Here is a 14076-nt window from a genome sequence, read left to right as displayed (position 1 = left end):
GTAAACAATCAGAATGTTTACAAATCTTTATTACGACCCACCTACCCTTTCTGAAACAAAAAGCTAAAAACAGACACTTAAGAACGTAAGCAAAGAAATTCAAAAAACATATGCCCTTAACAACACACTATGAAATATGGAATTCTATGATGTTTTCTGTAGCTGTTTAATGCTTGATTTCTTATGATTTAATGTAATATCTCTGCCACCACTGTGTATCTGATTTACAAATATCTGCTGAAATACAAAAAAAACCCAAACTTTATAGAAGGTCACAACAAATATGAAATTTGTGTGCATGCAGAAACCTAAAAGAAAGACAGCAACTAAACATCATAGTATAAGAAAATATTTTTTGAAGAACATAAAATCCTCGAAACTGTAACTGTCAAGAACCAAAATAGTGATTTATTTCAAGGTCACGAATTGAAACTTTGGAAAAAAAACTATTCAGCTTTCACATGCCATTGGATGTACAGGAAAATGCAAAATGGTTACCTCTAAAAAGTATTTAGACCAGTTCAAAAGATTTTCCAGCTGCCTTAGTATTAAATATAGTAAATGACACTTTAATGAAATCCTACACTTATTTACTTACCCAAAGCCCCAGCCATCAATTGCACTGGCAAATACCACATTCCCCAGGTCTGGCGAGAAATAAAGATGTGAATCATCAGTATCTTCCAAGCCAGCACTCCAGTCATAAACTTGATCTCCATGTATAGAATCTGAATTCCCTTGAGTTTCTGTTTCTTTCTCAGCTCTTTCTTCTAAGACTTTAGAGGTGAAAAGAGCTCCAGTGATTGCATTAACCTAGGAACCATACGTAAAACCACAGAAAATTATAGTTAGTGCTCTAAAACACTGCAACCAACCTGTGAAATCTTTTCACAAAGAAGATTTCAATTATCTAATCATATGACTGTTGCTTAAACATCCAAAGGCAGTTCGCTTAAGCTTAGCAAAAAAGTTTATATATAGACATTGTGGATGAAATCCTGGTCCCACTGAAGTCAATGGGAGTTGTCCCATTGACTTCAGTGGGACCAGGATTTCACCCCATGTCTGTAATACTTCACAAATCATATCTAGTCTTAATGGGACTTAGTGATTTAGTTCTCGGCTTTAAAAAAAAAGTATCCTTTTTCACAATGAGAAATAGTGAATTATTATTTCCAATATGTAAAATAAATAAAAACAGAAAGGAAGATATGACATAAGGAAATAGCTGTAAATACAGTTATCTCAAACCATTAATGAGAAATCAATTTATAATTAAATATTTAAAGATGACTATTTAACAATTCCAACCCCAAATCAGGCAGTCAGTATTTTTGAGATTATAAATATAGTCTTATTTCAGCCTCCAAAAAACTCAAAATACACAGTAAATAGGGGTTTTAAAAATAGTATTATATCGATCAAATCTCTGAGATATGCCATTAACACTGTTAGTATGCCTCCTGCTGACTTGTAGAGAAGAACTCAATATTCTTTTCAGAGCTGTGTACATTATAAATGCCCAGAAAGATAAAGAGGAATAGGTATTAAATAATCATACGTATTCTTAAAAAGGTTTAATTAAAACAGACAACAATGCATGACTATCAGAAGGTAGGGAAAACTGGTTATCTCACACTACAGTTTGCACTGTTTCTAGTCCAAATAAAAAGGGCAGAAAGTGGCAATTAGAGCATTGAGAAAAAGGGGAAAAAACTACAAAAGGTGTTCTCTTAATGTTACACTGTAAAGCCTCATACCTGTTCTAAGATATTCTTAAGGTGAGAATATGCTTCCTGAGGAGTTAACTTGAGCTCCACTATCAAACGATCAATTTTATTAATCACCAAGACTGGACGGATATTTTCTAGCCATGCCTGTCGCAGAACTGCTTGAGTCTAGCAGGGGAAAGAAAGTGTTAAAAAAGGCAGGAAAGAGTTAAGGAAACCCTAACATCACAAAATTAATACTTACAATGTTAAAGAAAAAGCCACTAAGTTTAGAAGCAAAATTTAAATAAATACATTATCGACTTCTGGTTCTAAACATCTGTGGATTGTATCCCAAAATACATGGAGTTAGTTATTACAGAATTATGCCATAGTAAGCATTTTCATAGCAATGTAAATTTTAAAAACATTTCTTACAAAAAAACCTTATAATCATAGGAGAATAAATATACTAGAGATATTCTTTTATTTTGGACAATTTTGCTCTTTAAATACACTAAAATAAGAAAAATATGTAACCTTTAAAAAAAAACCACTCTATACTCCCCTTTATTTTTATCTCTTCTGTGCAATAATATTCCATTGCCAGTGAGAGCATGTACTTGCAACTCCAACACCAAGGCAACAGTATCTCAACCACATATTCATGAACACATTCTATGGTTAATCTCTCAATCACTCAGCAGTAAATCAGACTTCATATGCAATACACAATTTATTAAAAGAGAGTAGCATTTTACAGAAATTCTGACCGTTGGTTTGTATGTCTCTTCTGTTTAATGTATTTAAGACAGCTAAACAGTAACATTTTTGTCTAGTCTCATCTCCATCCTTTCTCAATCATTTTTTAAAATCTCACCTGTGGACAGACTCCTTCCACAGCATCCAGCACTATGATACAACCATCACAGAGTCGGACAGCAGTTGATACTTCTGAAGAGAAATCCACATGCCCTGGGGAGTCTATTAGATTAATGAGATACTCCTGATCACCTAGAATCAAACAATTTACTTTTAAATACACAAAGTGACTGCTATAAAAGTTTCTATGTTCCTTACTTAGCTATAGACATTAATATTAGCAAGGACACCAGGAGCCTGTTTGTCAAACATATTTAGACAACTAATGTAGATGGTGGAATTTTCAAAAGTGCCTAAGCAGGTTAGGAACTCAACTCCCAACGACTCCTGCTTAGGTACTTTTGCAAATCACAATTGGTGCCTAGTTACATCTTTAGGCACTAAGTACCTTTGAAAATCTGGCCCCACCTAGCTCAGGAGAAAGCATACCAATTTTGGAATGCCAATAGCCAAATCGCCAAACAACCATATTAAAATCTGTGTTTAAAAGACACTAACAGTAGCTCACCATGAAAGTCAACCCTTTACTCTTAAAAGATAAATTGTTGAAATATCACTTAAGATAGAAGCCACATTTTTTAAAACAATTTTCATTATCTGCATTACTAGCATACATCTTTAGATTATTTAAAAATGGAAGAATTTTTTAAATCTACTGTCATTTGTTCATTTTTGCACTCTACTCATCTTAGAAATGACAATATGGTCGACTACATTTCAATTTCTAATTTTCATGTATAGTCACAAAATTAAAATGCGTCTGCAAACACTGGAGGGGAATGTTTCTATAATAATAGTTGAAAGAAGTTTTCCTCAAGCTTAAAGAAAACATTTGCATGATGCTGTTAGACTTTATTTTTACAAAATTTAGATTTCATTCACTATTGAAAGTTGCCCTTTAAAAATATATACCTGAAAACTGAACAACTTCCATACCTAGCCACCCAAATTTTTATTTCAGATATAGTAATATATTTAATATTGTAATACCTTCCTTTAATAAAGTCTGAAAGAAAACAAATATAGAATATAGCAGAATATTCTAACCAGTTACAGCAGTTTTCATTTCTAATATACCTACTAGGTAGAAAAAAGAAATAAAGACTTATGACATCTAATCCAATCCCCCCATTAGCATAGGTTTGTTCACCACTAGTGTTTTGTCCAACTTCATTTTACACATCACAAGTGAAAAGCTTCTAACACTAACCTTGGGAGGATAAGTCTTCTCTACTACAACTCCTAGGAGATTATCACACAGCCTAACAGATCTCCCAGTCAGGACATTTACCCTGATACAAATGGTGCACTTAACTTGAGCTAGAAAGAATGTTTTTTAATTGAGGACTCGTGAACCCTTTCCCCACTCCATTCTACTGCTGTTGGATGGGACAAGTGGAGGAGAAAGATGAGTTTGCCCAAGAGCTGCAGTTGTGTTGAAAGAGAAAATACACTCAAAATCAAAAATATACACTAGACAAATCAGAACCACCAAAAAATAAATATTTAAAACAAAAAAAAACAAATCTACATTTGTAAATAAGAAATCCAAACCACACTCATCAGCAAACAGCTAATGCCTAAACAACCAAGAAAAATTCACACGCTAAAACAGTGGCTCCAGCATAAGATGCGTCTCTGAAGACAACATCCAAGTATGCAACAAAATTAGTTATGCAATACTCCTCAATAAGCCAAGAGAGACTAACAACAGCCCCAACACCACTTAAACAAGATGTGCTAGCCAGGAATCTTCATCATGCCTTGATAAGTCAAAAAAATTCGGTTTATGTATCACTTTTACTCCTGAACAATGTTTATTGCACTTTGAAAAAATAAACATAATTAGTTTCATTGGCCTTTAGCTGTTTATTCTTTACATACTATGACTTAATTATAGGAATTTCCTAACCAGTTCTTTAGCTTGGCCAAAATTGTAGAAATGTGTTTAGGACAGAACAGACAGCATATTTAAGAACATGTTTTGATAAAAAGTGATGCATATTAACTATTATTGCATTAAATTATAATTAATGGAACAAAAATTATTCTCTGTAACTGAGTCAAGACAGTAGGTACTGCAGCATGTAAAGATAAAACACAGGAAGCTATCACTAATGGGGATAAGCTTCACTCATGATATCCCAAATTCAAAAGTGAATTTTCCTTATTGAAAATTGTTGTTTTTTAAGTAACTTTAAAAAAGACAAGTCTGAGCCAGAACCCTAAATGTTCAAATACTATAAAACACCATAAAATTACCAACAAGATTTCCAAATTCTGCAGCAGGCTAGCACCAAATTCATATATTCTTCTTCATTAGTTCTGTGGAGTTAAGACACATTGAGATTCTTTAAATTTCATATGAAACTCTAATCTTAAAGCTGGTTTTGTGTAACGGATCCACAAAGTCTCACAATGCTCAAACCAACTGTCACAGGACAGTTGGCCCTCTAAGGGGAATTAAGCCCTCCCCACCTGAGATTGATCGGCTACCTCCCAACTAATATTGATATCACTATAATCCAATGATTATAAAAGCCAACTAGTGGATTAGGTGAGTAGGGGAGCTGCTGGAAGTAAATGGGTCCCCTATGGCTAACCCTAGAGCTGGGATGACAGAGACAAGAAGAAAGGCCTCTGGACCCCTGAAGCCTGCTTTGGGCAGGGAAATAGCTTCATGAGTTTTAGGATAAAGAATAAAGCTATGCCCAGAAGGAAGAGCCTGAACAGATTGTGGGATTGGCATTAGTCCTTCCTGGGCTGGGGGAAACATGCCAGGAGCCTCACACCAACATACATGGAAATGTATTTTAATTCTTTCATGGCTATTCTTTTCAAAATGGACAATCTAAGCACAAGTGAGCCAATTCCCCAACACCTTAACCAAATGGTTAAACTGAAACCAGGAAGATGAAGAAAGAATAATCACAGTCTGGAAGTTCTCTGGTTGTCATTCACAAATAAGTAAATAAACAGTCTCCCACTTTCCCCAGAAAAGTTGTCTAGTTTTACAGAGACACCAGTAAATGCCTCATGGAGACACTGAAAGCTTAGTTTAAAACTGCTCCCTAACTGAATAGGAAATTACAGTGAAGAGTTCAACATTTCTATTTTCAAAATGTCACAAATACTAATGAAAAAGATGCATGCAGTTTTATAAAAATCTAACCAATTCTGTGTTAAAGAAGCAATAAAAGAATTAATCTAAATGTCAGCACAAAAGCTAAAGAGCATAAAGATAGTGGAAAAAAATTAAAAGCAAGGCAATGCTATTCAAGCATAAAGCTAGCCATGTCTTCCAATGCTTGTATACCCCACATTGCCCTCAACTACTTTATAATCACAATGTAACTAAAACGGAAAGGCTTACATACATTATTAGTGCCCATGTGTTTATTTTATCTCTCAAAGTTAGCTCTACTATATCAGCCTGGTAGAAATCTACTCTGCCCAATCGCTCCCATACTTAAAGATGGGGGGAGAGAAAGAAGAAAGGGCACTCAGGCAAACTTAGCTTATCCAAACCTACAACTAACATTGTGGCAAACAGACATCCTGAAATAAGAGTATAGCAGACTCTAATTAGGACTGTGTGCAATTATTACAGAATTAGTCAGATGTACTTAGAGAAGTGGTCAAAAAAAGATGGTGTTCATTGATGCCATTGTTTCAGGGCCGAGGACTAGAAAAATAAAAATAGGAACATTTGGACTTAAAGTAACAAGACATCAAAACCAAAATATACAGGGAACAAATATGGAAGATAATGAACAGTTGATCATCCTACAATGTAGTATTTTTAAAAAGAAAATACAAAATACAGGTTTGTACAAAAATTCACCCCACACACTTACAAAGGCCAACTTTAACAAATCCCACTTCTTACATTTTCCCATCATCATTTCCATTCCAGGAGACAAAGGAAAATAATGTAACTGTAATGAATAATATCTAAAAACAGCATGGAGAGGGTAAGGGAAAGTTCAAATATTAGCAAACTCAGAGCAACAGCAGGTATTTGGGTCTCATCCAATGACGTTCCTATTGCTCTCAAGAGTCAGCAGTTGGGAAATGTGTGGTTAGTTTCATGTATTATCAATGTGGGCAAAACTTTTTTGAGTAACTTCTTCTATATCAATAGACGTAGGCATGTTTTTACTACAAAAAACAAGCATTTCTCTCTCTGATGCTAAGATATCAGCATCACTTACTCAGCACAGGTGACCATTTACTAAATTTAGTGAAATAAAATCTAATTATCCAATCTGGGAAAATTCTGTATATCCATCAAATAGTACTAATGTTGCATTTGCCTCCGATCATTCTATCAAGAAGTTAATTGTTCTAAATTGTGGCCAAGTTATTTAAAAAACTGATGTTATTTCTGAGTTCGGCAATCTTAGATAAATAAAAATGCTAATTAAAAACTACTTCTGTGTATGATGGAAAGTTTCCACAACTTTGGGAGCAGAGACTGAACCATCCTCCCCATCAGTTCCACCTCTAAAATAAAAGGTAGCATGAAAACTGAAGTTCCAGGCATCCACAGAACATTTACACTAGAGGTAGAAACTTCCCAAATACTGTTCCAATCAACATGCTTCCACCATGTAGGAGTGAAAGGACACTTCATTTCCACATGATTCTTCTTGGAACACTCAGCAGAGAAAGGTTTCAGAGTAGCAGCCGTATTAGTCTGTATTCGCAAAAAGAAAAGGAGTACATGTGGCACCTTAGAGACTAACAAATTTATTTGAGCATAAGCTTTCGTGAGCTACAGCTCACTTCATCGGATGAAGTGAGCTGTAGCTCACAAAAGCTTATGCTCAAATAAATTTGTTAGTCTCTAAGGTGCCACAAGTACTCCTTTTCTTTCAGCAGAGCAAAGATTTCAACTTTAAAGGGGATTTAAGTGATGAACACTTAACCACTTTTCAACAAATTTATGCTATGTGTTACATATTTGCATACAGTGGCCATTTTTGCATGAAGAGCTATAGAAAAAAAGATCCTTTCCTCCACAATTCACTTGTAAAGCAGACTCCAAGATGAAGAAAGATATGCTGCACAATGTTCATACGATGTTATCACTCATAAATGTCTACATCTGGCTCATTTAGGCCTTGATCCTCCAAAGACATTCTCACATCCTGAACTTTAAGCACAAGTGGGTCCCACTGAATTCATGAATGCATGTGCACCACACAAAAGTAAAACTGTGGCTATGTTTTTTAATTAGAATGATTAAAAACACAAGGTTGCAAAATGTAAATCTCTGCAGAACCAAGGCCTAAGGGACAGATCCAGGAGTTAACTGCAGGAAAAAACTTGAAAGTGATAATTAATAGAAGGAAAAGCAAAGCAAAAAAAAATCTCAGTAGTCTGTACATTTTTGTGCAGCCTCTCTACCTTACCTTTTGCAAAGTGCAGTGATATAGCACTAGATTTCATAGTAATTCCTCGGATCTGCTCATCTTCTCTACTGTCTAGATATCTCAGCTAAAATAAAAGACCACAAAAAGAGGTGATAAATTTGTACACAGATATTTCCCTAAGCTATTCTTTTAAATGTGAAAGGGTATGTCTGGAAGAAAATTTGTACGAACTCTCAAAAATGACACTAATTAATTATATTAGATTATAACTGTACCTTTCCTGCCAATCGATTGGAGATTATTCCATTGCTAGATATCAGACAGTCAGCTAGAGTGGTTTTGCCTTTAAAGAAAAATAAGTGACTTTGTTTAAATACACACACACCAATGGGTTATCAAACTTGATATTGTTACAATCTAGTAACTATCAACAGGCACACAGGTTTCTTTAAAAAAATTAATAAAAATCAGTTATGGTTACTCAATATCACCTACATCTGCCTCTGACAAGATATGCCTCTCATCTCCATCTCCACCAAAAACATGCAACCTTAACTGTGACTAAAAGAATATGTTGAAGAAACAACAACAACAAAAACCCAACCATAACTCCTCATTACAACATGGAAATAAAGATTAACCACTACTATTAAACAATAACCTCCCAAAACAATAAACACTATTTCAAATTATTTCCACTTAAACAGCAAAATATTTCTTCCATTAATCATCCAGCACAACACAATTAAAAAAAAAAAAATCAACTAAAAAAACACTATATAGACACCTACCATTTACTACAACACACTACCAATTAAACATTCTAAACAATAAAAAAATATTAATTTCTAACCATTCCACATGATCAAAGTTCCATGTTTTACGTAGAAGCCATAGGAAAAGACAACTTAGGTGGGCAGTGAAAGCAAGATAGGTAAATTCACAGTTTTCGGCTTAACTAGGGATTTCCTGGCTTTTATATGGTTGTGTTGGTCATATGTGCACTTGAGTAACGTTAACCAATTTTAAACAAAGTTCTTCATTTTCTGGAACATATATATATATATATATAACATATATATCATTTAATGTGTGCATGCACATACACAACCTAGTCCCATGTACACACACGTTTTGATTACTTTTATTACAATGTGGCTTGGGAGGGTTTTTTTTTTCCTATAGCCTACTCCCCACATTTAAAAGCCACATATTGTAGCAGCCCTCCCATGCCCATTAATGCCACCCTGCCTCGCCACAAAAATGCAAGGCAGTTAGTCTATACCAAGGGAAGAAAGGGACTTTTCAGATTTCAATGTACGCTGATCCAGCGAGTGAAGAGACATCACTTGACTGCATTATACTTTCCCTTTCATTTTTTTCCCCCCCAAATAGTATGGATGAGCACAGTTTTCACAAGTAATGCCACTGCTCACTAGTGCGGTGTGAGGCTGGGGGGCAATTTATACCACCTTTCACCAGGGATCAGTGCTGCACCCTACAGCAGATTCACACTCCACTAAAGGTTTAAGTTACAGCCAGAGTTCCACAGCCAGCTATGTAAGGGGGAATATGAATAGCATATCACCCAGCAGTTGTTGAGATGCTCCGTTATTGGCCATTACTGTCCACTTTAAGGGCTATGTTGTCAACCACCCCCACCAACACCACAGAACATTGATTGCAAGGGTGCCTTCTAGGAGGACTTCTCACTATCAGTGGCCCTGTGCTAGGGTTAAATCAGCCCTGAACTGAACCCATGAATTTAAACACATGAGAAATCAATGGTTTGAAACACTTATCTTCAGCAAAATGACAGAAATATTCTTTTACAATTTAATCCGAACACATAAGAACATATCTCTAAATGACTGCTTATAGCAAAAAGTCCCTCTTACCATGGTCCACATGAGCCAGTATACAGATATTCCTGATACTGGCAGGCTTTTTCTGGAGTCCAATCATCTTCTCCAAACTAGAGAGAACCATGATTACCTATTTCTGTGAATAAGGAAAAAGCATTTTATACTAGCATCATAACTCAAGAAATATCTGATTTTTTTAAATGCACACACAAGTATTTATAGTTTAGTTTATATATAAATATCAACTAAACCTAAACCCATCCATGGGCAGTACTTAGGTAGCTAATAAATTATGTTTCTATAACACCAATCACTCCAAATCAGATACCAAAAAGATTTACAAACAGAAACACAAATTTTCAGTTTTTAATCCTATACATTTTTCATGTATTTGTTTATAAATACAACAAATACACAGTGGAAATCTGTCCATTTAAACTGGGCAGAACCACACACAGAATTTAAAGGGACAGTGTAAATTTGGCAGCCACCACTCTTTAAAAAAATAGGTAAAACAATTCCTGTGGCGACTATAATTGAATCACGGATCTCTCTTTTTCCAATGTGCTTACTTTGTGTGTTTGACAGCACTCTGCATACATAATACGTTTGACTGTTTCCCCAGACAGTTATGCAAGCCCTGATCCTGCAAACAATTAAACAAGCGCGCAACTTTACTCACGCGAGTAGTCCCATTGGCATCAGTGGGAACGCTCATGAGTAAAGTAACACGTGCTTAGATGCTTGTAAGCTTCATCATGTGCGTCTTGCAGAGCAACAAAGTAGAGAAAATCATTTTTAAAGAAGGAAAAGCGCAGTGTAAAACCACAATGGCTGTCGCGGGGCTTGGGGAGCACATGTGCAGTACCCACAGGTATTTGATCTTTATTTATGTTTAACTGATTGCAGGTCACACTAATGGTGCCCCTTTCGTGCAAACCCCTCTGGCAAGGGGGGCAACGCAACCGCCAGGTAGACAAGACACTGCACAGCGGAGCGCGGGTGTGCGTGGGGACACCCCAACTCCTATTACGAGTGGCCGGGCCCACCCACCGCAGGAGTGACCGTGGGCCCCGCCCGCTGTACCGTGGGTGTGGAGGATGAAGAGCCCGGGGGGACCCCGGAAGGCAGGGCCGGTGGAGTGGACTAAACACACCGGCTGCCGCCCACCCTGGCTGATCCGGAGATGACCTCAGCCTGGTGTGAGGCAATTGAGAGACCCCGCAGCTCTCTTCCACTGGGGGCAGGGGGCGCAGGCCGGGCCCCCGGGTGAAGGACAGGGCCCGGCTGGTCACTCACCCCGCGAATTCCGCCCTGTCCTCGTGACAGCACAGCCAACTGCCCACGACCGGAAGTCGCTGCGACTGCGCGCACCTTTTGTCTCCACCCCCTTTGTGACGACTTACGGAAGCCGGGAGAGGGCTGGCGGAAGCACGCCGAGGCGGTTGCCAGGCGACAGGGCGCTTGCCTGGTTACCGTGGCTCTGGGGGGCGGGTCAGGAGAGCCGGGCAGGCAGCGGTAGCGGGAGGATGAAGGAGAAGCGGTGCCTGTGCGAGATTTGTACCTGTGGGTAAGAAGCAAAGGGGACCTCCGAAGAGCGGCCCCTTCCCCGAGTCCCCTAAGCCTGATCCACTGGGAGACCTAAATCCCCCCACAGGGACCCGCCCTCCCAGGGCCGAACCCCCTTCCCAGGGAGCCTCAAACCGCGCCCTCCTCCCCCGTCCCCGAGCAGCCCGGGGACCAGCGCCCCTTGCCTCCGGACCAGAACCCGAACGCCAGCCCCGTAACAGGACCCGAACTTCCTCTGCCCCAGGACCGCGCCCAGCCTCCCTGGACACGAACTTCCCGGGATCCAAAACCTCCTGCCCCAGCCCAGGCGCTCCCGTGCCCCTTGGCTGGAAGTGGTTAACGTTATATACAGGGTTTACAGTTTGGGTCAATGGCTCTTACAAATTGTTCCGGCACCATTGTGCCCCAGGACCCGAATCAGCAAATCCCATCTGGATCCAAAACCCCCCTGTCCCGAGAACCAAACTTTTTGGGGCCAAACTGCCCTAGGGCCAAAGCCCAAACCCCCTGGACCCTGGGTCAAACCTCGCTGAGCATGCACCTCCCCTACCCTAAACATGAACTTTCCCTCCACACACCAGATCCCCTGCGTCTGGAGACTGAACCTTTGGGGCCCAAAATCTGCTTTTTCCAAGCAGCCCAAACTGTCCCTCCTTCCCTTCAAACACTCTGATGCTGTTCAAGAGCAGGTTTCAGAGTAGCAGCCGTGTTAGTCTGTAGCCGCAAAAAGAAAAGGAGTACTTGTGACACCTTAGAGACTAACAAATGTATTTGAGCATAAGCTTTCGTGAGCTACAGCTCGCTTCATCGGATGCATGCATGTAGCTCACGAAAGCTTATGCTCAAATAAATTTGTTAGTCTCTAAGGTGCCACAAGTACTCCTTTTCTTTTTGTTCAAGGGCAGTTTCATTGCGACCCTGTCTAAGGGCATGTGCATTTTACCACCATCTCTTCTAGACCCAAGGTGGAAGATTTCCCTAAATTTTTGAATGTAGATACAGCCAAAAAGGAAAAAAAAAAAATCTACAGAACATTGTTTTACTGTGGATTAGCCAGCTTGTATACTGCTACTCACACACCCGTATATGCTTTATCTCAACGTAGCCTAGCATAGTGGTTTTCAAAGTGCGGGTCACAACCCAGTACTGGAACATGGAATAGAAGGCACTGGGTCGCGGTGGCTCTGGTAAGCACCGCCGACCAGACTATTAAAAGTTCCATCAGCAGTGCTGCCCGGCTAAGGCAGCCTAGTTCCTGCCTATTCTGGCACTGCGCTGTGCCCCGGAAGCAGCCAACAGCAGGTCTGGCTCCTGGGGGGGGCCCATGGGGCTCCTCATGGTGCCACCGCCCCGAGCACCGGCTCCGCACTCCCACTGGCCAGGAACCAGCCAGTGGGAGCTGAGGGAGGGGGTCGGTGCCTGCAGATGAGAGCCGCAAGGAGGCACTTGCACGCCTCCACCTAGGAGTCGGACCTGCTGCTGGCTACTTCCAGGGCACAGCATGGGTCCGCAGCGCCAGGACAGGCAGGAAGCCTGCCTTTGCACCCCCACTGCGCTGCTGACTGGGAGCCACCCAAGGTAAGCCCGCGCCTCAACCCTGTGCCTCAATCCCCTGCCCCAGCCCTGAGCCCCCCACAACCAAGAGCCCCTTCCTGCACCTCAAACCTCTCTTCCATGGCCCCAGCCCAGAGCCTGCGTCCCCAGCCCAGAACCCTTAACCCCTCCTGCACCCCAACCCACTACCCCAGCCAAGAGCCCCCTCCCACACCATCAACCACTCATTCCCAGCCCCACCCCGCAGCCCTCACCCCCGCACCGCAACCCTCTACCCCAGCCCTGAGCCCCTCCCATACCCAAACCCGTCATCCCTAGCTCCGTTGGGTCATGGGCATTAACAATTTTCTTCAACTGGGTCACCAGAAAAAAAGTTTGAAAACCACTGGCCTAGCACACCCTTGTTCCAAGGGCTCCAGGGAAAAGGAGGCGTTTCAGAACCAGTTATGCGAGTTCTGACTGCCCAGGAGGACTTCTGAAACCCAGTGGAGAAGGCTTTACAGCTGTTTCGTGGTCTCTTACACTAGCAGAGTTGACATAAAGGGGACACAATACAACTGTGAATTCCTGCCCTTGACTTTTGTTTTAAGCTCTGCGAACTGTAGCCACATTTTACAGCCCTAATATACATCTGCCACGATGGCCTTATTAAGTCTGGAGAAGTAAAAACAGCTTTTTAAGAAAGTATCTGGTTTCTTTAGAAAAGGGAATTCAGAGACAGGTTTCAACTCTCTTTGGAGTACTGTTCTGAAAAAGGAAAAGAATGTGGGTTCTTCTTAGTAGAAGTGAAATACACTTAGGCTTTGTCTAGACTAAGAAAAGGTGGTTTTAAAATGTTAATTCATTTTTTTTAAACACCTTTTTATGTAGTCTAGACTGGGTCTTAAATTTAGATTGTGCCTTAAAGCATGGCCCTACTTTAATGTGTTTGCAGACGGGCTGCACAGCAGTGGGAGCAATTCTGGCTAACTCGTCTAGAATTCATCCTGGGTAGAAAACACTGCCACACCAGCTCTTCATCCTTTTTAAATAAGTGCAACATGCTAATCCTTTCCCTGCTCACAGCCAACTCTGCTCACTATTACGGAGCGGAGCTTGGCCATTGTCTTACTTTCAACC

The 14076-nt window shown here is 40.1% G+C and overlaps 1 protein-coding gene across 2 annotated transcripts in view; it reads right to left on the bottom strand.

The window, feature by feature from the left end:
* Positions 1 to 11194, bottom strand: part of EFL1 (elongation factor like GTPase 1) — a 149626-nt gene extending 138432 nt beyond the window's left edge. Inside the window, exons 1-7 of one of the 2 annotated variants that reach the window (XM_077828055.1) lie at positions 11134 to 11194; positions 9868 to 9970; positions 8245 to 8312; positions 8009 to 8093; positions 2590 to 2723; positions 1761 to 1898; positions 599 to 813 (exon numbers count right to left, since the gene is read on the bottom strand). In XM_077828055.1, coding sequence (XP_077684181.1) covers positions 599 to 813; positions 1761 to 1898; positions 2590 to 2723; positions 8009 to 8093; positions 8245 to 8312; positions 9868 to 9958 — 731 coding nt within the window. In that variant the 5' untranslated portion in view covers positions 9959 to 9970; positions 11134 to 11194. Of the gene's footprint in view, positions 1 to 598; positions 814 to 1760; positions 1899 to 2589; positions 2724 to 8008; positions 8094 to 8244; positions 8313 to 9867; positions 9971 to 10516; positions 10536 to 11133 lie in introns of those variants that run through there. The other variant, XM_077828056.1, reaches the window with a different exon arrangement.
* Between the last annotated feature and the right edge of the window lie 2882 nt (positions 11195 to 14076).

The sequence above is a fragment of the Eretmochelys imbricata genome, chromosome 10, assembly GCF_965152235.1.
Source record: "Eretmochelys imbricata isolate rEreImb1 chromosome 10, rEreImb1.hap1, whole genome shotgun sequence".
Taxonomy (NCBI): Eukaryota; Metazoa; Chordata; order Testudines; family Cheloniidae; genus Eretmochelys; species Eretmochelys imbricata.
The sequence above is the reverse complement of the archived record's forward strand: the minus strand, read 5'-3'. Positions and strand labels throughout refer to the sequence as shown.